The sequence below is a fragment of the Aquarana catesbeiana genome, linkage group LG09 (assembly GCF_042186555.1).
Source record: "Aquarana catesbeiana isolate 2022-GZ linkage group LG09, ASM4218655v1, whole genome shotgun sequence".
NCBI classification, from domain to species: domain Eukaryota; kingdom Metazoa; phylum Chordata; class Amphibia; order Anura; family Ranidae; genus Aquarana; species Aquarana catesbeiana.
In genome coordinates, this window is record NC_133332.1 from 211,527,257 (window position 1) to 211,552,216 (window position 24,960).

At 46.7% G+C, this 24,960-nt stretch overlaps 1 protein-coding gene across 3 annotated transcripts in view; it reads left to right on the plus strand.

Annotated features, from left to right (window-relative positions):
- GPSM1 (G protein signaling modulator 1) overlaps positions 1-24,960 on the plus strand; it is an 811,168-nt gene that overhangs the window by 266,037 nt on the left and 520,171 nt on the right. For all 3 annotated transcript variants that reach the window (XM_073599650.1, XM_073599651.1, XM_073599649.1), the window contains 2 exons: positions 14,188-14,303; positions 18,056-18,211. In XM_073599650.1, the coding sequence (XP_073455751.1) occupies positions 14,188-14,303; positions 18,056-18,211 (272 nt within the window). The remainder of the gene's footprint in view (positions 1-14,187; positions 14,304-18,055; positions 18,212-24,960) is intronic.

Sequence of the window (24,960 nt, forward strand, 5' to 3'; positions counted from 1 at the left end):
ATTGGACCTATGGTCCTCATATGAGCAGCCCCTCACACTTAATCTATCACTATCATATGGAGTCTTGGGTGGTGAGCATGCATACAGGCCATGGCGATTGAGTGCATTACTTATTGTTTTATTTGAAAAAAATGTACCTGCTAATTTCAGGTCTTTCTGAAGCTCTCCACAAGTGATCTTTGGCTCTTCTGATAATTCTTTTCACTCCTCTGTCAGAAATCTTGCGAGGAGCACCTGGGCGTGGCCGGTTTATAGTGAAATTGTTTTTTCCACTTCCGGATTATGGCCCCAACAGTGCTCATTGGGACATTCAGAAGTTTAGAAATCCTTCTGTAACCAACGCCATCAATATGTTTTACAACAATAAGGTTGCGAAGGTCTTGAAAGAGAACTCTTTTCTTTTTATAGGCCATCTGTTGAGACTGAACCAGTTGATATTAATTTGCACTGACAAGGGGCAGGATTGCTTTCAAATTACTGATTTCAGCTGGTGTTTTGGCTTTCCATGCCTTTTTTGCACCTTCTTTTCATGTGCTCAATACTTTTTGCCTGTGTCATTCCATTTTATTACACATAACTTAATTTTTTTACGTATTTGTTCTGGTTTGTTTGTGTGTATGTATGGATTGCACTGGTTGTTACCGACATGTGGTGAAAATTTTATGTCAATAGCACCTTTATAAATATATTTACCTAGAAAAATGGTGACGTGTTCAATACTATTTTACCCGATATATATAGCCCAACACATCATACGACTCCCATCACTTTTTTTCTACTCCACCCACACTGCTGTATTGGGGCATGTGATTGGCTATACAGCTTTCTAAACTACCTGACAATCTAGTCTGCTGGTGCTCCATAAACATTAACTAGTCTTCTGTTTTAACCGAATAGTAATTTGGGAAGACTGTTATCTAGTGTCTATATCAACCTTAAGGGCTTGTGTCAGCGGACATTCTAGTCAAACACTGCATTTTCTATTAAAAAGCATGCAGCTGATGTTGTTATATGCATAATATAATTATCCCTTTTCACAAATATTGGTGTCCCATTTAGTACCACCTGAGTAAATAATCAGACTTTTCAAATAGATGATACCCTGTCCGACACCAAACTGACTTCAATTATAGCAACCTTCCCCCCCAAAAATATGATTTTTAATACAGCTTACCTGTAAAATCCTTTTCTTGGAGTACATCACGGGACACAGAGCAGCCATATTAATTACTATGTGAGTTATATGCCACCATAGGTGAATGGACACTGGCACACCCAAAGACAGGAAGTCCCCCTCTATATAACCCCTCCCATACAGGAAGTACCTCAGTTTTGTAGTAAAGCAATGTCTATCCCAGCAAGAGGGGAGGGACCTCTGTGTCTCGTGATTTACTCCAAGAAAAGGATTTTACAGGTAAGGTGTATTAAAAATCCTATTTTCTTTATCGTACATCACGGGACACAGAGCAGCCATAGTAATTACTATGTGGGATGTCCCAAAGCAATGCCCTTGAGGGGAGGGAGACACATAACAAAGTAGAAACAAAAACATATTTGGGAGGCACACCCTACAATGTGTTTAAATTCAAACTGGTGCTGCTATAAGACCTACAAACAGTACAAAATATTTTACAGCGCACTATTTTTTACATTCAAGAATGACATTTCCTGCAAGGCTAGTTAAAAACACCTGAACATGTTCAAAAAATACGGGGGTTTGGTCACACTATATGGTCATATAGTGCTAAGCCCACTTACTGCGACAAAGTACCCCGAATTAGTGGGTCCTACTCTAGTAATAGAATGGAAGATCCTTTGTCTCAACCATGGGAGCTGAACTCCTCTATGTGGGAGAACTGAAGGGGATACATTAGAGGTCGACCGATATGGGTTTTTCTCTGGCCGATGCCGATATTTCGAAATCGGGGAGGCCGATGGCCGATATATGATGCCGATTTTTGTGGCCGATTTTTGTGGCCGATTTTTAGGCCGATTTTTTTTTTTTTTTTTCCATTCTTTTCATAAAATCTAACAGTTTAGTCAAATAATAAAGAAGGGATACAGGAAATTGCTTAAATTAACCATTTATTAAACAGAAGTACACAACAATGTATCTTAAAAATACACAAAAACAGGTGAGGTAATCAAAACTTTTGAAAGAAATCAACGTAATCAACAGCAATAGTTAATGGCCATTACTGAGGTAAGTTTGTAAACAGTACAAAAGTGCAAATTTTCTTTTAGTTTTAGGCTTTTTGCTTCAGTTCCAGTCCCGGATTCTCTTCTTCTTCACCCGCATCCATCACTTAAAAGTTCTCTTAGTACTCCCAGTTTAAGAGCTTCAGGTTGTAGTTCAGGAAACACAGTCTATCTGCATTTTCTCCTGTGAGCCTGCTCCTCTTCTTGTCATAGATGATCCCAATCTCACTGAATACTCTTTCACTGGGAACAGAAGAGGAAGGTGGACAGAGAAATTTTCTTGCCAGTGGTGCAAGGTGGCACAGGCGGGATGCATTCTGTTTCCACCATTCCAGTGGCAGACCAGTCCGTCTGTCTATCAGTGGCTCTCGGAGGTACTTTTCCAACTGCTCAGAAATTAAGTGCTCATCACTTTGTTCAGCAGGAGTTCCATGAGCCCCCAAAATGTCTGCATACATTTTCTCCATAAGACCAGAGGGACTGGGTTTCTCCTCCTCTTCTACCCTCGTCCTGGTCCGTTTTGGTTCTGGTCCTTCGTCTCCGCTGGTGGCTCTTTTTTGTTGCTCGGACACAATAGCGTGCTCTTCTTGCAGCCAAGTTTTTGCTTTGCTCAGTGTGTCCCCTACAAATACATGACCCTTGTACCGAGGATCAAGCAGTGTTGCCAGCACCAAACATTTGTTATCTTCCATCTTTGTGAATCGTCTCTCCAAGCTTTGCCACATGGTTTCCCTAAGTGTTTTGATCCCCCTTGTGGTGTGACCCTCTGCCTGAAGCACCATCTTCAGCACAGCAATGCATGGGATAATGCAGGAGATGGAGGCCTCTGCCTTGCTGATATCCAAAGTCACTTCCTCAATAGGGCCCAGTGTATCTATCAAATTTGAGATGATATCCCATTGTTCTGCTGGAGGTGTGGTAAACTTGCCATGTTCTGCTACATAGAGATTCAGGGCACGCTTCTGCTCCAGCATCCTCTGCAACATATGTAATGTGGAGTTCCAGCGGGTGGGAACATCCTGAATGATGCTGTGCTGGGGGAGGCCAAGATCTTTTTGGATGGCTCCAAGACGCTGCTTTGCAAGCACAGAGTGGCTAAAGTGTGTAGCACAAGTCTTTAATTTGGCAATGATGTCCCCCACTACTCGCTGACTGCTGATGCCCTCTTTCACCACAAGCTGTAATGTGTGTGCACTGCAGCTTAAGTCTGGTATATCTGCCAGTCTGAGGCCTTTAATCATGTTGGCACCACTGTCTCGCAGCACAAGCACCACTCTGTCTTGGTTGATGTCCCAATCATTGAGCATGCTAAGGAACATCTCCCTGATATAGTCCCCAGTATGGGAGCCAGACATGGCCTTGACATTTAGAATTACCTGTTTCCTTTCCCAGTTACTGTCTATAAAATGACATGTTAGGCTCATAAGTGATTCTGTTTCACCAGACCAACAGTTTGTTGTGAAGGACAAATAGGGGCCAGCATTCTCTGTTGCAATTAGTGTCTTAATTTGCTGTGTAACCTTTTTGTACACACTGTCCAGCATGTCTGTGCGGTAGTATTTTTCACTTTTGATTGAATATCTTGGTTCTATTGTTGCCAGCAAGCGTTGGAAGCCAATATCTGCAACAACTGTAAAGGGCTGGTTGTCTGTGGCAATCATTTCTGTGATTAGGGTATCAATTTTCTTGGACCGGGGATCAGTATTTTGCCATTTTCTTTTAGAATCAAACATCTGTATTACAGTGGGCTGAAAGTTGGCTGAAGAAGCAGCTGCATCTTCTTTCTCCCTCTGTGCGTCTTTATAAGATTGGAGGTGGTGGACTTTCAGATGATTCCAGATATTTGTGGTATTTTTAGCCTTTCCTTTTTCTGCTCCCATGCTCAGCAATTTCTGGCAGATATTGCACTTGGCCTTCCCTGATGTTGGCTCACTGAAATACTGCCATACTGGGTTTGATTTCTTTTCAGCCATCATCAGACTGTAATTATTAAAAAAAAAATATATATATATACAATCTTAGTCATTTTAAAGGAGGGGGGTACAGAGAGGGGGCTGTGGAGGGAGGGGGGTACAGCAGTGGCGGCTGGTGCTCAAACTTTTGGGGGGGGCGCAACAAACTGAAAAAAAAACCATCAAACGCAGCCACTGTACCCCATCAAACGCAGCCACTGTGCCCCATCGAACGCAGGCACTGTGCCCCATCGAACGCAGGCACTGTGCCCCATCAAACGCAGGCACTGTGCCCCATCAAACGCAGGCACTGTGCCCCATCAAACGCAGGCACTGTGCCCCATCAAACGCAGGCACTGTGCCCCATCCAACGCAGGCACTGTGCCCCATCCAACGCAGGCACTGTGCCCCATCCAACGCAGGCACTGTGCCCCATCCAACGCAGGCACTGTGCCCCATCCAACGCAGGCACTGTGCCCCATCCAACGCAGGCACTGTGCCCCATCCAACGCAGGCACTGTGCATCCCCCGCCTACCACTTACCTTGTCTCAGTGGGGAAGCGGGTCATGGCGGCGTTGTCCTCCATGATCCTCGATGTCTTCTCCCGTCCTCTGTACAGGTGTCCAATCACAACGCCTGTCGTTTCAGCGAATCAGGTGACAGGTAATAGACCCGAGCACCTGATTGGCTGAGAGGCGGTTCAGTGTTAGGAAAGTGAATGAATCGCTTTCCTAAAACAGCGCTGAGTGAACAGCGAGCGCCCAGCATGGCACCTGCTGTTCACCTTTTTGGACGCCTATTAGAGCCTATGGCTCTAATCAGGTGCTTCCAAAAAATACCATGCAATTATGCATGAACCTATCTATGGTGATAGAAGTGACAGGAGAGAGGTGGTGGCGCCTGTGCGCCCCTTATGGATGCACCGCCACTGGGGTACAGAGAGGTGGCTGCGGAGGAGGGGGGAGTACAGAGAGGTGGTTGTGGAGCCACCTCTCTGTACCCCCCTCCTCCACAGCCACCTCTCTGTACCGGGCGTAGGTGGGGAATGGGGATGCATTGTGGAGAGGGATGGATGGTGCTGGGGGTGGGTGGGGATGCGTTGTGGAGAGGGGTGGATGGGGATGGGTTGTGGAGAGGGGTGGATGGGGATGGGTTGTGGAGAGGGATGAATGGGGATGGGTTGTGGAGAGAGGGATGGATGGGGATGGGTTGTGGAGAGAGGGATGGATGGGGATGGGTTGTGGAGAGAGGGATGGATGGGGATGGGTTGTGGAGAGAGGGATGGATGGGGATGGGTTGTGGATGGGGATGGGTTGTGGATGGGGATGGGTTGTGGATGGGGATGGGTTGTGGAGAGGGATGGATGGGGATGGGTTGTGGATGGGGATGGGTTGTGGAGAGGGGTGGATGGGGATGGGTTGTGGAGAGGGATGGAGGGGGATGGGTTGTGGAGAGGGATGGATGGGGATGGGTTGTGGAGAGGGATGGATGGGGATGGGTTGTGGAGAGGGATGGATGGAGATGGGTTGTGGAGAGGGATGGATGGGGATGGGTTGTGGAGAGGGATGGATGGAGATGGGTTGTGGAGAGGGGGGGATGGGGATAGGTTGTGGAGAGGGGTGGATGGGGATGGGTTGTGGAGAGGGATGGATGGGGATGGGTTGTGGATGGGGATGGGTTGTGGAGAGGGATGGATGGGGATGGGTTGTGGAGAGGGGGGGATGGGTTGTGGATGGGGATGGATAGGGATGGGTTGTGGAGAGGGATGGATGGGGATGGGTTGTGGAGAGGGATGGATGGGGATGGGTTGTGGAGAGGGATGGATGGAGATGGGTTGTGGAGAGAGGGATGGATGGAGATGGGTTGTGGAGAGGGGGGGATGGGGATGGGTTGTGGAGAGGGATGGATGGGGATGGGTTGTGGAGAGAGGGATGGATGGGTTGTGGAGAGGGATGGATGGGGATGGGTTGTGGAGAGGGATGGATGGGGATGGGTTGTGGAGAGAGGGATGGATGGGGATGGGTTGTGGAGAGAGGGATGGATGGGGATGGGTTGTGGAGAGAGGGATGGATGGGGATGGGTTGTGGAGAGAGGGATGGATGGGGATGGGTTGTGGAGAGAGGGATGGATGGGGATGGGTTGTGGAGAGAGGGATGGGGATGGGTTGTGGAGAGGGGGGGATGGGGATGGGTTGTGGAGAGGGGGGGATGGGGATGGGTTGTGGATGGGGATGGATAGGGATGGGTTGTGGAGAGGGGTGGATGGGGATGGGTTGTGGATGGGGATGGATAGGGATGGGTTGTGGAGAGGGATGGATGGGGATGGGTTGTGGATGGGGATGGATAGGGATGGGTTGTGGAGAGGGGTGGATGGGGATGGGTTGTGGAGAGGGATGGATGGGGATGGGTTGTGGAGAGGGATGGATGGGGATGGGTTGTGGAGAGGGATGGATGGGGATGGGTTGTGGAGAGGGATGGATGGGGATGGGTTGTGGAGAGGGATGGATGGGGATGGGTTGTGGAGAGAGGGATGGATGGGGATGGGTTGTGGAGAGGGGGGATGAAGATGATTGAGTTGCATTGTGAAAATGGATCTCCACAATGCAACTCTTTTATATACACCCAGTCATCCTCATCCATTTTCTAAATGCCAAAGGAGATTAAATAAAGTCTGCTGAGGGGCACAGTAGCACACTCATTTTTTGTGACTTACCCTCTATACATGCTGGTATCTATCTGCATGCACCTGATAGGGCTAGGTGCATGCAGATAGACGCTGATGAATTGACCAGCCAATCACAAAACAAATGACACAGAAGCAGCCAGCAAGCTCCGCCTCAGCAGGGAAGGAAGAGGAGCTTAGCTAGTGCTGGCCACGATCTCCTGCTGGGAGGAGTTACAACTTACTAGTCAGGTGGCAGAGGCTTGTCATATGGTAATGATGTTCCTCTGCTACAGGCCGCCGGGGGGGAGGGGCGGGGCCGTGCCAGTGAAACTTTCTCCTTCCCTTCTATAGTAGCCGGCCGCGCGGCTGAAGGATGGAGGATTCATTTTACATGCTGCGGGCACACTGGTCAGTACTGCAGGCGGCCGCGAATCGGCCTCGTGATATATCGGTCGACCTCTAGGATACATCCTATGCACTGGTGGCCACTAAATAAGAGGTAATGAGGAGGGTGATCGGTGCTCCAGCCCAAAAAACCTAGTCAAGGTCTATTACAATATACCAAAGCATATTTGGGGGGCACACCCTACAATGCGTTTAAATTCAAGATGGTGCTGCTATAAGACCTACAAACAGTACAAAATATTTTACAGCGCACTTTTTTACATTCAAGAATGACATTTCCTGCAAGGCTAGTTAAAAACACCTGAACATCTTCAAAAAATACAGGGGGTTTGGTCGCACTATATGGTCATATAGTGCTAAGCCCACTTACTGCGACAAAGTACCCCGAATTAGTGGGTCCTACTCTAGTAATAGAATGGAAGATCCTTTGTATCAACCATGGGAGCTGAACTCCTCTATGTGGGAGAACTGAAGGGGATACATCCTATGCACTGGTGGCCACTAAATAAGAGGTAATGAGGAGGGTGATCGGTGCTCCAGCCCAAAAAACCTAGTCAAGGTCTATTACAATATACAAAAACATATTTGGGGGGCACACCCTACAATGCGTTTAAATTCAAGATGGTGCTGCTATAAGACCTACAAACAGTACAAAATATTTTATAGTGCACTTTTTTACATTCAAGAATGACATTTCCTGCAAGGCTAGTTAAAAACACCTGAACATATTCAAAAAATACGGGGGTTTGGTCACACTATTTTGTACTGTTTGACCAGGTTTTTTGGGCTGGAGCACCCCTCCCCCTCCTCATTACCTCTTATTTAGTGGCCACCAGTGCATAGGATGTATCCCCTTTAGTTCTCCCACATAGAGGAGTTCAGCTCCCATGGTTGAGACAAAGGATCTTCCATTCTATTACTAGAGTAGGACCCACTAATTCGGGGTACTTTGTCGCAGTAAGTGGGCTTAGCACTATATGACCATATAGTGTGACCAAACCCCCATATTTTTTGAATATGTTCAGGTGTTTTTAACTAGCCTTGTAGGAAATGTCATTCTTGAACATAACAAAGCAGGCCGCCATCAGATGTGAGGACCTATACTGCTGCCTGCAGTACACTGCGGTCAAAAGCGGCATCCTCCTGTCGCCTTACATCCATCTGGTAAAATTTAGTAAATGTATGTAGTGACGACCAAGTCGCGGACTTGCAAACCTGAGCCATAGAGGCCTGGTGACGCACTGCCTATGAAGTGCTTACTCCCCTGGTAGAGTGCACTCTAATTTGAAAAGGTGGAACCCTTCTTTTCAATCCATAAGCCTGTATTATAACCTGACAAATCCACTGGGAAATAGTCAATTTTGATGCCGCCTGCCCTTTTCAGGGCCCATCTGGCAGCACAATCAAAGCATCAGTCTTTCTTATCTGAACTATGACCTTCAGATAGATCCTGCCAGGTCACACCACGTCGAGAGAATGCAACAATTTTTCTTCCGCAGAGCGAGGTTCTGGGAAAAATGAAGGCAAGGAAACATCTTGGTTCAAGTGAAATCTGGACACTACCTTGGGCAAAAAGGTTGGATGAGGACGTAACACCACCTTGTTCTTATGAATAATTAAGTATGGCTCCTTACAGGAAAAAGCTGCCAATTCTGACGCTCTTGAAGTTACTGCAACCAAGAAAATCAACTTCCTTGTCAAAAGGATCAAGAGAATATGGTGCAAAGGCTCAAAGGTTTGACTTTGCAAGACCGATAAAACTAGATTCAAAGCCCATGTGCACAATGGCCGCCTAACTGGTGGAGTTATACGAGTTACCCCTTGTATAAAGGCCACGGAATCAAAGAATGTGAAGCAAGCGGTCTTTGAAAATTACTGCCAAGGCCGAGATCTGACCCTTGATGGTACTTAAAGTGGAGTTCCACCCACTTTTACAACTCTTCAGCATCCTTCACTAAACTGTGCACTGTAAACAAATTGGATATTTTTAAATTTTTTTTCTCAGCACTTACTGTATATCTGCTGTATTCATTTTTCACTTCCTCCTCCCTGGCCGCGGCCCATCGCATCATTTCCTGTTTGCAATGCCTTCTGGGAAGGGGAAGCAACTTCCTCTGACATTGCCGTTGCTATGGAAACTGACCTGAAACCTATTACACTGCTTGTGCTGCACTGAGCATGTGCGAGATCTGCAAGGATGAGATCCAGGAAGAAATACAGTCTGGCTTCAGATGCCCAGACTTAAGATGGCCACGGCCTGCTGTAAGTTTATAAAATAACAAACTACTGCTATAAACTAACAAAACAGACCTTAGTTTACAGACTAACTTTACTAGAATACATTAAGCTTGTGTATTATAGGGGTATTTTTATTTAAAAAGTATAATTTCGGCCGGAACACCACTTTAAGGCTAGCTTCATTTCTACTCCCAATTGTAGGAAGGCAAGAATTCTCCCTATAACATATTTTCGAGGATGTCATCTCCTGGCTTCACACCAGGAAACATAGGACCTCCAGATCCTTTAATAAATGGCCCTAGAGGCCGGCTTTCTTGCAGTAATCAGGGTAGTCACTAATGAGCCCGAGTGCCCCCCGATCCTTTTAAAAAGGGTTTCAATAGCCAAACCGTTAAATTTAGTGACTGTAAGGCATGATGGAACACCGGTCCTTGCGAAAGCAAGTCTGGGCGTAATGGAAGATTCCACGGTTTTCCTACTGCCAGCCTCACGATCTCCACATACCAGGCTCTTCTGGGCCACGCCGGGGCTACCAGTATCACCGGCTTCCCTTTCTCCTTGATCCTGCGTAAAATCCACGGTAGGAGCTGAATTGGGGTAATGCATAAATCAGTGAAAACTGATCCCAAGGGGTCACTAGCGCGTCTGTCCCAAATGCGAGTGGATTCCTTGTCCTTTACACAAAGCTTTCCAACTTCTTGTTGCACCTGGACGCCAATAGATCTATGTCCAGGGTACCCCACCTTCGGCATATGGCTGAAAAAACCTTGGAACGAATCGACCATTACCCTGGGGACAACTGTTGACGGTTCAAGAAGTCCGCCTGTCAATTCTCCACCCCCAGAATGAAGACTACTGACAGGAAAGGCACATGCTTCTCTGTGCATGTCAGAATATGGTCCACCTCCCTTTGGGCCGCCTGACTCCTGGTACCCCTTTGGTGGTTGATGTAAGCCACAGCTGTGGCATTGTCGGATTGTATCCTGACAGGACAACCCTGCAACCTGAAAGTCAATGATATTAGAGCCAAACACGCTGCCCGAATCTCTAGAATGTTGATGGGCAAGGCTTTTTCAGTCTCCTCTCGACAGTGGCCTCCTCCAGAGCCGCTCCCCAGCCTAAGAGGCTGGCATCCGTTGTTACTATCTTCCAGGTTACCGGCATGAAGGATTTCCCCTTCTGCAAATTTCTGGTTATCAACCACCAATTGAGAGTCTGGTGTACTTTTGGGGACAGATACATTGAGTAGTCCAAGGCTTGGACCCTTTTGTTCCAGGCAGATAGAATACTGTTTTGCAACAGTCTCGAATGAAATTGGGCATAGGGGAATAGCTTTGAATGAAGCCACCATTTTCCCTAGCAACCTCATGCAAAGGTGAATGGAGGGATCCTTTTTTTCCCTTGACCACACGGACCAGATCTCTTATAGCCCTGACCTTCGTCGGAGGCAAAAAGACCTTTTCTTGGACTGTGTCTATGACCAGACGCAAGTATTCTAGCCTCCTTACAGGCCTTAAGGCTGACTTCCCTAGGTTGAGAATCCAACCCAGATGCTCCAAATATCTGACCGTACTGGACACACTGCACTCTAGCCGTGAAACTGACTGATCTATAAGCAGCAGGTCTTCTAGGTATGCCATTACTGATATACCCTGGACCCTTAATCTTGCTAATACCGGGGGCAAAAATCTTTGTGAACACCTGGGGGGCGGTGGCTAACCCGAAGGGCAAGGCCACAAACTGAAAATGACGCTGTTCTACCTCAAATTGCAGAAATTTCTGGTGAGCAGGGTATATTGGCACATGCAGCATCTTTGATGTCTATTGATGCTAGAAATTCTCCTCTCAGAGAGGACACGACTGACTGGATTGACTCCATGCGAAAAGAGCAGATGGTTAGGAATTGATTTAGATCTTTGAGATCTAGAATGGGTCTGACATCTCCATTCGGTTTTGGCACTGTGAAGAGATTTGAATAAAACCCCATACCCTGCTCCTCTGTTGGAACTTTTGTGATCACACCTATGATGTCAGCCGGTCCAGTGCCTGGAACAAAGACCTTCTTTTTAATGGGTCTCTGGGAACATTCGATCTTAGAAACCTAAATGGTGGAAACTCCCGAAACTCTAGCTTGTAGCCTAGAGATACTGTGAATATGACCCATCTGTCCTGGATCTGTTCCCGCCAAGTTCCTGAAAACTGCAGAAGCCTTCCCCCCCTTCGAGCGAGTGGGGGGCCCCTTCATAAGGAGGCCTTAGGACTCTGCTTTGTATGCTTCTGCCCCCAGGGCTTCTTCTGGCCTTGTGCTTGACCTTGAGGCTTACCTCTTGAACTCAACAGAGGAGGCCATCAAAACTGCCTGGAGGCTGCAGCACCTGGTGCTGGGGAAGAAGAACGTTTAAATTAAGGACCTTATTCTTAAGGTCCTTATTTTAACTGGTAAAAGGACACTTACCACCTGAAATTTTTTGGATATACTTATCCAGGTCATCTCCGAACAACCGTTCCCCATGAAATGGAAAACTTGCCAAGAGCTTTTTGTACCGCAACTCAGCTGACCAATGCTTCAACCAGAGAATTCTGCAAATATGCACAGATAAGAGGGCAAAGCGTGACACCTGTTGAATAGAATCTTTAAGGGTGTCTACCGCAAAATGTAAGGCCCTTGGCAGTTCCGCTAACTCGCGGGCTGCTTCCCCTTGAGCAGGGACACTTTTAATGATTTGCTTGAGCTGGTCTTTTAAGGATTGACAAACCCCTATCACTGCTACTGCAGGCTGTACTGCTGATCCAGCTATAGAAAAAGAGGCTTTAAGTAAAGATTCCAGCTTCTTGTCGGCTGGATCTTTGAAAACCTGGACATTGTCTACTGGACAAGTTAGGCACCTATTTACAGAGGAAAATTTTTCCTCCATTGGATAAAGAAGAGAAAATTTCACAGGAGGGATAAAATGCCTATCTGGGTGATCCCAGTCTGCATATATTAGTTGCTCCAGCAGTAGGTATAAAGGGAAACCATGTGGGCCATGTGAAGGCCTCAAAGAACCCAAAGAAGAAAAGGGGGCCTCAGCCACTTCTGCTGGGGGGCAATTTATATGCCGAACGGAACAGTCAGGAGGGGGAGAAGGGGACCTTTCGCGTTTTTTCCCAGACTGGGAGGCAGACGCAATCATGTTGGCTATTTTTCCTTCTAACCAAGCTAATGCTGAAGCCAAATCGTCCTTGGTGACGTATGTAGAGGCTGAAACGGTGGATGTAGCCACTATGCCTGATAGCCTCAATGGCTCAGACTGGCCAGTTGCACCTGGCCTTTCAGGGGAGGATAGTACTGTGGAAACATGATTAGGATCCCCAGATCCTGACAGCGGCGCTCTTGCGCTCCTCCCTGCTGTATTTCCACCTTTCGTTTGGGAAGACATAGTCCTAAGCACAAAATACAGAGGTACTCACAATATGCATCCACTGCTAAGCTGTAGTCCAGCAAAAAAAAGGCTGCTATCAATGCTCAGCCTAATGCTCCGTAGATGTACCTTTTAAAATACATCTTGTATCCACACCTATGCAGCGCTTACATGCCCCAGTATACTCTGTGTCCCTCCGTCGGCCACCAGACTCATCAGAGTCACAAACTTTATGGCCTGCGCCGTGCTGCGTACGCGCTCGCTCCCCACGTGCACGCCACCCGTGCCTAAGCCACGCCCCATACGTCCTGCGGCGGCCTATTTCTAGCTGACCTTCGCACGCGCGTGGACGAGGCGGTTCAGTCTATCGGGATAGCCTGGGGGCTTGAGCCCCTCCTCCTTACTGTGGGGAGATGACCCCCCCCTGCCGGAACCAGCCTGTGGGGGAGAGCTGCGTGCCGGGGGGTAGAAGGCGGGAGGTCCCAGGTTACTGGCAACCAGGATGAGGGGTAATGCTGTCTCCAAAGGAGCGCTGTACACAGAAAAAAACAAGCATGACAAGCAGGTATGTTACAATACACGCTCTATCAGTGTGAAAAACAGGCAAGGCATACGCTACTCAGAAGCAATCCTTTGAAGTGAACCAAATGTGTCCCTTTCCCAGGTTTTTTTCTTCATTGTGTTGTTTTTTTTTTTTAACTTACCATTCCCGCTGCAGGGTTTGCTGGAGAAAACACAGCCAGACTCAATCTTCACCCATCACGACAAGCTTTGTAATAAAGACCTTCAGAGACTTGGTCCCCCTTAATGTGGGGTCCACGCCTCTAGACCTGTATAGCACCTGCAGGAAAACACATTGGTCAGAACACTGCATAGGGTTCCATTACGCAGGGTCCAGCGCCGTAAGGCTGCATTACATGCAAAACCTCAAGGAATATTCTTTCCTTTCCATGAGGCTCGGGTACCATCCATTTCTGGCTGACAGCTTTCTCGAATAGATCCGATTGAAGTCCATGATTCCTAATAGAATCCTCCAGACTTCCAAGTATGCTCCAAGAGCACATGTAATCCATGACCTGTATGGGAGGGGTTATATAGAGGGGGACTTCCTGTCTTTGGGTGTGCCAGTGTCCATTCACCTATAGGTGGTGTATAACCCACATAGTAATTACTATGGCTGCTCTATGACCCGTGATGTACGATAAAGAAATAATATTTTGCTAAGTATTTGCCACCATGTGCACAGTTTTGGGTGAAATTTAAAGGGATTAGAACTCCTGCACTTCCCATTGTTATATTTGACAGTAACACTTCCTGTTCATTCTAGAGACTCGCCATTGCAAAAGAGTTTGGAGACAAAGCTGCGGAGCGTAGGGCGTACAGCAACCTGGGCAATGCCCACATCTTTCTGGGGAGGTTTGATGCCTCTGCTGACTATTACAAGTGAGTGAACCTCATCTTTCGTTCCTTCCTCTTTAGGCGGGTGCCTCTATTTCAGAAAAGAGATTATTGGAGGTTGAATAAAACAGTACATTTTATGAATTTTATTAATTTACATAGTGCCTGTAAGTTCCATAGAGCTCTACAGAGTACATAAATCGTCTACACCAGTCCTCCTTCCCAGATACACTTTTGCTTTAGTTTCTATTTTAGTAACGCACTGTGGCCAATTTGGTCAGATTCCATATAACCAACCATGTTTTGGGGGAGAAAACAAAAGGCAAACATATATAAACATGTATGACCTGAGACTGAGTCATTGAAATATGTGGTGCTCATGCGCCATCTAGTGATCAGTAGTTTGTACTGTAAGATTTGTATACCACATCATGAGAGAGAGGAATCAGGGGCTGCCATTATTTTCTTATAAAGATGCTGGTTGACTGGCTGTTATGCTGACCCTCTGGTTTGATTACTGTCTGAGTTGTCACTCAAACAAGGAGGCAGATCAGAAAAGTTAGAGAAAAGTCAGAAGTCCTTATCTGCATTCTTTATCAGGGTAAATGATACATAAGCATTGAAGCCAGAAAGTCAGCATGACTGGCGGGCAGCTAACATTTTCATATGAACAGGTCATCAATGGCAGCCTATGTATTTCTCCAGTGACACATTCCTTCTAAAGGGAATGTTTGATGATATAAAATGTCTGTCTTACCAGTTCCTAATTTAATGAGGATTATTGATTACTTTATCATTAATACTGTTATTTGCCCTGTCTTACAGTATAAAATACACTAGAAAGAGAGAAGGATAGAGACTTTTACTCTTTCCACATATTTTTGTAAAAGAAGAAGACAATAACAGAAGGGAAAACACAATGTGGGAAATTTATCAAAACTGGAATAGCTGTGCACGGCACCCATTCAGCTCTTATCTTCAGCTTGTTCGGTTAACCCCGGTTCACACAGGGGCGACTTGTCAGCCGCCTGACAATTCGCGTTCCGTTCTGTACTATGGAACCGTTCTAATAGGAACGACTCAAGTCGCTCTGACTTAGAAAAAGGTTCCTGTACTACTTTGGGACGACTGCAGGGCGACTTGCATTGACTTCTATACAGAAGTCATTTTGCAAGCCGCTTCTGAAGTCATGTGCAGGTCGTCTTACAGAGTCGCTCTGCAAGTCGGGCTGCCCCTGTGTGAACCGGGGCTTAAGCTTCGAAAATACAAGATAGAAGCTGATTGTTTCCCATGCACAGCTGCTCCAGATTCTGGCTGCTTCCATTTTAATAAATTCCGGTCAATGAATTTAACCACTTCAGCCCCGGAAGGATTTACCCCCTTCCTGACCAGAGCACTTTTTACAATTTGGTACTGCGTCGCTTTAACTGCTAATTGCGCAGTCATGCAATGCTGTACCCAAACTAAATTTGCGTCCATTTCTTCCCACAAATAGAGCTTTCTTTTGATGGTATTTGATCACCTCTGCCGTTTTTATTTTTTGCGCTATAAACGGAAAAAGACTGAAAATGTTGAAAAAAAATGATATTTTCTACTTTTTGTTATAAAAAAAATCCAACAAACTCAATTTTAGTCATACATTTAGGCCAAAATGTATTCGGCCACATGTCTTTGGTAAATGTCAATAAGTGTATATTTATTGGTTTGTGCGAAAGTTATAGCGCCTACAAACTAGGGTACATTTTCTGGAATTTACACAGCCTTTAATTTATGACTGCCTATGTCATTTCTTGAGGTGCTAAAATGGCAGGGCAGTACAAACCCCCCCCCCCCCAAATGACCCCATTTTGGAAAGTAGACACCCCAAGGAAATTGCTGAGAGGCATGTTGAGCCCATTGAATATTAATTTTTTTGTCCCAAGTGATTGAATAATGACAAAAAAAAAAATTTACAAAAAGTTGTCACTAAATGATATATTGCTCACACAGGCCATGGGCATATGTGGAATTGCACCCCAAAATACATTCAGCTGCTTTTCCTGAGTACGGGGATACCACCTGTGTGGGACTTTTTGGGAGCCTAGCCGCGTACGGGGCCCCGAAAACCGATCACCGCCTTCAGGATTTCTAAGGGCGTAAATTTTTGATTTCACTCCTCACTACCTATCACAGTTTTGAAGGCCATAAAATGCCCAGATGGCACAACCCCCCCCCCCCCCAAATGACCCCATTTTGGAAAGTAGACACCCCAAGCTATTTGCTGAGAGGCATGGTGAGTATTTTGCAGCTCTCATTTGTTTTTGAAAATGAAGAAAGACAAGAAAATTTTTTTTTTTTTTTCAATTTTCAAAACTTTGTGACAAAAATTGAGGTCTGCAAAATACTCACTCTATCTCTCAGCAAATAGCTTGGGGTGTCTCCTTTCCAAAATAGGGTCATTTGGGGGGGGGGGGTTTTGTCACGTGGGCATTCCATGGCCTCCGAAACTGTGATAGGCAGTGAAGAGTGAAATCAAAAATTTACGCCCTTAGAAAGCCTGAAGGCGATGCTTGGTTTTCGGGGTCCCGTACGCGGCTAGGCTCCCAAAAAGTCTCACACATGTGGTATCCCCATACGCAGGAGAAGCAACAGAATGTATTTTGGGGTGTAATGTCACATATTCCCATGGCATGTTTGAGCAATATATCATTTAGTGACAACTTTGTGCAAAAAAAAAAAAAAAAAATTTGTCTTTTTCCCACAACTTGTGTCATAATATAAAATATTCCATGGACTCAACATGCCTCTCAGCAAATAGCTTGGGGTGTCTACTTTCCAAGATGGGGTCATTTGGAGGGGTTTTGAACTGTCCTGGCATTTTATGCACAACATTTAGAAGCTTATGTCACACATCACCCACTCTTCTAACCACTTGAAGACAAAGCCCTTTCTGACACTTTTTGTTTACATGAAAAAATTATTTTTTTTTTTGCAAGAAAATTACTTTGAACCCCCAAACATTATATATTTTTTTTAAAGCAAATGCCCTACAGATTAAAATGATGGGTGTTTCATTTTTTTTTCACACAGTATTTGCGCAGCGATTTTTCAAGGAAAAAACACACTTTTTTAAATTTTAATGCACTAAAACACACTATATTGCCCAAATGTTTGATGAAATAAAAAAGATGATCTTAGGCCGAGTACATGGATACCAAACAAAACCTTCAAAAAACGTCAAACTTCGAAACCCCCAGAGATGCCCTTTTTCTTACCTGAATTTGATCGTTCCAATGACTAGCATGAGCCCAGCAGCTTCGGCTGCTGTCTCGGGTCCTCATTGGATAGATTGATAGCAGCGGGAGCCATTGGCTCCCGCTGCTGTCAATCAAATACAGTGATACGGGGCCGAGTCCTGCCGTCTGTGTTATTGGACGCAGCAGCAGGACTCAGGAGCTCGCCTACTTGGGTGCCCCCATGGAAAGCGTCTCTCCGTGGGTGCACCCGATGAAGAGGAGGAGCCAGGAGCACTGCCAGGACACCCCAGAAAAGGAAGATTGGGGCCGCTCTGTGCAAAACCCTTTCACAGCAGGTAAGTATAACATGTTTGTTATTTTACAAAAAAATAAAATGAACCTTTACAATCACTTTAATGATAAATAAGGGTTAAGTAAGCAGCTGTGAAGATACCAGTGATGCTGAATGTGGTCATATAATAATGCAAAGAAGTGCTGCTTGTTATTTTTTTCTGATCTCGCAGAATTTGGTAGAGGGAGCATAGCATTATCTTACTGATCTGTGTCTGGCTTATTCCTCAGGAAGACTTTGCAACTCTCTAGACAGCTGAAAGACCAGGCAGTAGAGGCTCAGGCCTGTTATAGCCTGGGGAACACGTACACTTTGCTCCAGGACTATGAACGGGCCATAGAATACCACCTGAAACACCTCTCCATAGCACAGGAGCTTGGTGACCGGTAAGAGACTGCACTTTTCCAATATCCTATCTTAGCTACTTATGTGTAAGCTGTACTTAATTTTTAACTCATTGAAATGTTACAATTCATTAGAAATGATATAGCAAGCATATTTTTAGTAAACATGCACAGCTTTCAAGTGGGTAAACTGCTCTCTCTCCAGTCCTCCCAGGTTTTTCTAAAAGCCACCTTACTGTCCTGAAGGCTTCATAATCAGTAGAGATGCAGTTTTGCAATCTTGGACAAAACGGTCTCACCTGCATGATGAATATCTCATTCACCGCACCGCATGCTTCCAGTTTCTGTCAGTAGTGAATCAGAAGCATGCATTGGTGAAGTTAATTTCTCTTGTACTGATTTTGCATGCTCCACCATGCATGAGTGGAGATGCTTGCCGCAGACTATAACCAAAACATTTTTTATTGTTGTTGGTTTTGGACTGTTACATTTTTACTTGTGGTTTGTGTCCCCACTGGGGAGATTACCTAATGTGATAATAAGCACACGCTGTTTAACCACTTCCATACTGCGTGAATTCAAGCACTCCTCTCCTACATGTAAAAATCACCTTTTTTTTTGCTACTCAGAACCCCTAAACATTATATATATATTTTTAGCAGACACCCTAGGAAATAAAATGGTGGTATAACAAGTGTTTGGCGCAAAGGTTAAAAGCAATAATCCACATAACAACATGACAATATTGTTCATATAAATGATGAACTGGAACAAGGGATAAGAAAAGATAATAATAGTCCATGATGGTGTGCATAAAGTCGATGATGAGGTATAAAGCCCACATTCACAGCAGCCTTCCAATGGGAATGGAAACCATATTCCCAAAAAGCAGTGTAAGAAACAAAGACAGGAGGTGCCTCTTGGTGCAGACTTAAAAACAATTTTAATAAAAAGAGCAGCAACAGAGATTGCACTCACATTTGTGTTGAGTTAAAAAGGCATATGCGTGTCCCAGATGTAACTGGAGGGGTCCGTGAGGTCGATCATCCCTGCCATGGATGTGTAATCAGACTGGTCTTTCAGATGCACTGTTTCCACCGGCTGGCAATGATGGAGGAGTACCAGAATGAGACTTGGAAGGCAAACAGCAATCCAGGCGAGGGGCGATGACATCACACACGTGCGACACATGTCCTCTGTCCCTGCCCCCTCCCAACTGTGGTGTCCTCTGCCCCCATAGTGTCCTCTGCCCCCATAGTGTCCTGTGTCCTCTGCCCCCATAGTGTCCTGTGTCCTCTGTCCCCATAGTGTCCTGTGTCCTCTGTCCCCATAGTGTCCTGTGTCCTCTGTCCCCATAGTGTCCTGTGTCCTCTGCCCCCATAGTGTCCTCTGCCCCCATAGTGTCCTCTGCCCCCATAGTGTCCTCTGTACTCTGCCCCTATAGTGTCCTCTGCACCCCAACCCGCAGACTCAAAAACGCACACTGTGTAGGTAGAGCTCTCCTACCTTACACAGGTGTAGAGCACAGCAGAGAGTGGCTGGTATCACAGGGCTGGATGGGGGTGGGAACTACTGAATTTAACTTTTTACATCAACAGGCTGGTGATTGGTTGCTAGGATCACCCGGCAACCATTCACCTGCTGTTTAATGTAAAAAGTTCACTTCAGTGGTTCCCGCCCCCATCCAGCCCTGTGATACCAGCCGCTTGCTGCAGTCCAATGAAAAGGACAACGGTCATCTCCACGGTAACGCTAGGATACAAGCTGGAATTTCGGGACTTTCCACCGTCTCACTTCTTGAGGTCAAGCGTTCCCAAAGATCCAGAGAGAAGACAATCTCTGTTTCTTTCTCGAACATCACGGGACACAGAGCCTCAGTAATTACTGATGGGTTATATAGGTATCACTGGTGATTGGACACTGGCACACCCTATCAGGAAGTTCAACCCCCTATATAATCCCTCCCCCTTGCAGGGATACCTCAGTTTTTACGCCAGTGTCTTAGGTGATGGACGTGTAAAGATGTCCTGTGCTGAGCTCCAAAGGGAATATCCTAAGATCCTATACTGGGGCAAGCCAGGCGAACCGGATCCATTCAAAGTGTCTTTTTATGGCCGAATTGAATGGTACCCGGGCCTCGTGTCCGAAGAAACGAGGTTTTACCCGTAATGCTTCTCTTTTTAGAGAGCTGGACCCCGCAGAGCAGAAAATGGCTTTAAACTTCCTAATTTCTGGCGAGGTGCTTTACGGTCCCAGAACTGTTGGATCCCCCTATTCGTAGGGGGCCCCAGTCTCTGACGGTTTTTTCAAACGGAGCCCACCGTGAGAGGTGAAGATTGGGTCTGTGTAAACAGCACCCTGCAGCTGGATAAGGTAAGAGGAGATTCCACAGAATTTTTGAGTTCTAGTGGCTTTTCTCCTTTAAGGTAAATGCATGCTATGCCTATTGTGACCACCGGAGGCTGCCAAGAGCACAAACCTGCACATGCTGACTGTTTGTCTCAGTGTTTTTTCATCGCTGTCTATGTCCCAGCGTCTCAAGCCGGCTGCAAGGTAAGATGGAAGGGGGGATTTCTCATGTTTGAATGTTCCCCCCCAGGCTACAGAGGGGCCACAGGGGTCTAGAAAGTGGTTATACCACCCGGGCTCTGTGGCCTAATGGCCACCATCTCTGAAGATAGCCGTTCAGGCAGATCTTGTTACCAGCCTCCCTCCCCCCCCCCCATCCCCAGCCTTTCTCCAGAGGCATGACAGGAGAGTCGGCCAGCGCGGGAAGCACTCGTTTTTTTCAAAACTCGAGGGGGGGGGGTGGTAGAGGAGGGGGCGGGACGTCAGCACAGGTGCTTAGACTCCCACTCAGGCCAGCTGCAGGCTATTAAAGGCACTCTGTACAGGTGCACACAGCCTTCTGAGAGACACAGAGCTGACTGTCGCATGTAAGGTGGGACACAGGCATTCTCCTAGGCAGCATTTACTGAAGTAACACCAGACTGAGCATTGGGTAGCAAGGTTTTTAGCCAGACTACATCGCTCAGCGGGTGGTGTTCATTTGTATACCTCACACCTTGTTGCTTTGCACTATGGGTAGAAGAGGTTCAAGCACCCCAGGAACCAGAGACACTAGGGGATCTCGTTCAGGTTCTGAGGGCCCCCTGTCGGCAGCATCCTCCCCCCCTAAAGATGGGCCAGGGACGGCTAGCCAGGGAGAGCCATCGGGGTCAGGGGCTACACCTGCTTCTGGCACTTCAGCCCCTGTATATATTACACAAGAGGTTTTTTTCCTCAACCATTAATGGTCTAGAGGAAAGATTAATGACCGTGATTACGTCTTCACTCAGTGGAAGAAAACGCACTAGGCTTTCCTCTGTTCCCCAAAACCCTCAGACAGAGGAGCTCTGGGATAAAGGAGATGACTCCCTTTCAGAGGATCGGGATGGGACGGATGATTCCTCTTCGGAGGAATCAGGTGGAGAGGGACTCTCTGCGACTTCCCAAGAGGAGAAAGTCTTAGTGCAGATCCTTACTGGATTGGTCCGCTCCACATTTAAGTTGCCCATACCTGAAACTGCTAAAGAATCCTCTTCTGCTTTGGGGTCACTGAAACCTTTCCAAGCAGCACATGCTTTTCCTGTTCATACTTTACTTGAAAAGCTCATTTATTCTGAGTGGGATCACCCAGACAAACGTTTTTTTCCGCCGAGAAAGTTTTCAACACTTTATCCGATGGAAGAAAAGTTTATTAAAATGTGGGGAATACCGGCTATTGATGCCGCCATTTCCTCCGTAAATAATAGCCTGACTTGTCCTGTAGACAATGCTCAGATGCTCAGGGATCCTGTAGATAAAAGGATGGAATCCCTATTGAAGGATGTTTTCTCCTTAGCAGGATCAGTGGCCCAACCTGCAGTAGCAGCGATTGGAGTCTGTCAATACTTAAGAGACCATGTTAAGCAGGTCATCAAAGTATTACCTGAACAGCAAGCCCAGGGGTTTGCTAACCTTCCAGCGGCCTTATGCTTTGTGGTTGACGCCATTAGAGATTCTATTGTGCAAACCTCCTGTCTTTCACTGGGGTTGGTGCATATACGTAGAATCCTATGGTTGAAAAATTGGTCAGCCGAAGCACCATGTAAGAAGCTACTGGCTGGGTTTCCATTTCGTGGTGCAAGGTTGTTTGGAGAGGACTTGGATAACTATATCAAGAGAATCTCTTGTGGGAAAAGCACTCTCTTACCTGTCAAGAAGAAGAGTAAGCGTCCCTCTTTCAAACGGACTCTTTCCCCAGCGCCGGGGGCTTCAGTCTCCAGGCAGTCTCGACGGCCGCCTCCATCGGGGTCCAGAGACAAGAGTCAACCCCAGGGACAAAAGAAGTCCTGGGGAAAGAAGCCTACTAGGCAAAACACTAAGACCTCTGCATGAGGGGGCGCCCCCGCTCACTCGAGTGGGGGGAAGACTGCGACAGTTCTCAGAGCTCTGGCAGGAGGACTTCCAGGACAGATGGGTAATCTCCACGGTAACCTTAGGGTACAAGCTGGAGTTTCAGGAATTCCCCTCTCCTCGGTTCCTCAGATCAAGTGTTCCCAGAGACCCAGAGAAAAAGCAGTCGCTCCTTCTAGCGTTAGAGCGACTTTTGTCGCAGGAGGTCATTATGATAGTTCCCGCAAAGGACCAGGGATTGGGCTTCTATTCCAACCTTTTTACGGTCCAAAAGCCAAATGGGGATGTCAGGCCCATTCTGGACTTAAGGGATCTGAACCGATTCCTAAGGATTCAATCCTTCCGCATGGAATCAATTCGAACAGTAGTTCCCACCCTGCAGGGAGGAGAATTTCTGGCATCAATAGACATCAGAGATGCATATCTGCATGTGCCCATTTTTCCTGCTCATCAGAAGTTTCTGCGCTTCGAGGTAGGAGGGCGCCATTTCCAGTTTGTGGCTCTGCCTTTCGGGATAGCCACTGCACCTCGAGTGTTCACAAAGATCTTGGCTCCTCCTCTGGCCAGATTAAGGGCTCAGGGTATAGCTGTCATAGCATACCTAGACGACCTGCTCTTGATAGACCGGTCGGTAGCCTCTTTGAATGGAAACTTGAGGACCACAGTCAGGTATCCAGAACACCTGGGTTGGATCCTCAACTTAGAAAAGTCTTTCCTAAAACCAGTAAGAAGACTGGAGTATTTAGGTCTGATTATAGATACAGGCCAGGAGAAAATATTTCTACCCCAGGCAAAGATCACTGCTTTGAGAGAGCTGATTCTGACAGTAAGGACCAAGAAGGGTCCCTCAGTCCGCCTTTGTATGAGGCTACTAGATGGTGTCTTCATTCGAAGCAGTTCCCTATGCTCAGTTTCACTCAAGAATGCTGCAACACAGTATTCTGTCGACCTGGAACAGGAAAGTTCAGGCGTTAGACTTTCCGATGCACCTGTCGCATGCGGTGCGTCAGAGCCTCAATTGGTGGCTCATACCCGAAAACCTGCAGAAGGGGAAATCCTTTCTACCGGTTACCTGGACGGTGGTAACAACAGATGCCAGTCTGTCAGGTTTGGGAGCAGTTCTGGAACAGGCTGCGGTCCAAGGGGTATGGTCCAAGACAGAGAGGACCTTACCCATCAACATTCTGGAGATCCGGGCGATACATCTAGCTCTAAAGGCCTGGACTATCAGGCTACAGGGTTGTCCGGTCAGGATCCAGTCCGACAATGCCACAGCAGTGGCTTATGTCAGTCATCAGGGAGGCACCCGGAGCCGAGCTGCTCAAAAAGAGGTGAACCAGATCTTAGTCTGGGCAGAGATGCATGTGCCATGCATATCGGCAGTTTTCATCCCGGGAATAGAGAATTGGCAGGCGGACTATCTAAGTCGCCAGCAGTTACTTCCAGGGGAATGGTCTCTGCATCCCGACGTCTTTTGGGCCATATGCCAAAGATGGGGGGTTCCAGATGTAGATCTCTTTGCATCCCGATTCAACAAAAAGATAGACAGATTTGTGGCAAGGACAAAAGATCCTCTTGCATGCGGGACGGATGCGTTGGTGATTCCGTGGCATCGGTTCTCACTGATTTACGCATTCCCGCCTATTCTGCTATTACCACGACTCCTTCGCAGGATCAGGCAGGAAAGGAAGTCGGTACTTCTGGTGGCCCCCGCTTGGCCCAGAAGGACTTGGTATGCAGAAATAGTAAGGATGACAGTAGGTTCCCCGTGGACACTACCGGAACGCCCAGACCTGTTATCTCAAGGTCCAGTGTTCCATCCTGCCTTACAAACGCTAAATTTGACGGTTTGGCTATTGAGACCCACGTTCTGAAGAGTCGTGGGCTCTCAGGTCCTGTCATATCTACCTTGATTAATGCAAGGAAGCCAGCTTCCAGGATGATTTATCATAGAGTCTGGAAAGCTTATATAACCTGGTGTGAATCCAGAGGTTGGCATCCCAGGAAATATGTCATAGGTAGAATTCTTGATTTTCTACAATTAGGATTAGAGATGAAGCTGGCCTTGAGTACCATCAAGGGCCAGGTCTCTGCTTTATCAGTATTATTTCAGCGGCCACTTGCTTCACATTCTTTGGTCCGAAACTTTATGCAGGGGGTGATGCGTCTTAATCCTCCGGTTAAAGCGCCCCTAAACCCCTGGGACTTGAACTTGGTCCTGGCTGTGTTACAGAAACAGCCTTTTGAACCAATAAGTCAGATTCCTTTGGTCTTGTTGACAAGGAAGTTAATTTTTCTGGTGGCCATCTCTTCTGCTAGAAGAGTATCAGAATTAGCAGCTCTTTCCTGTAAGG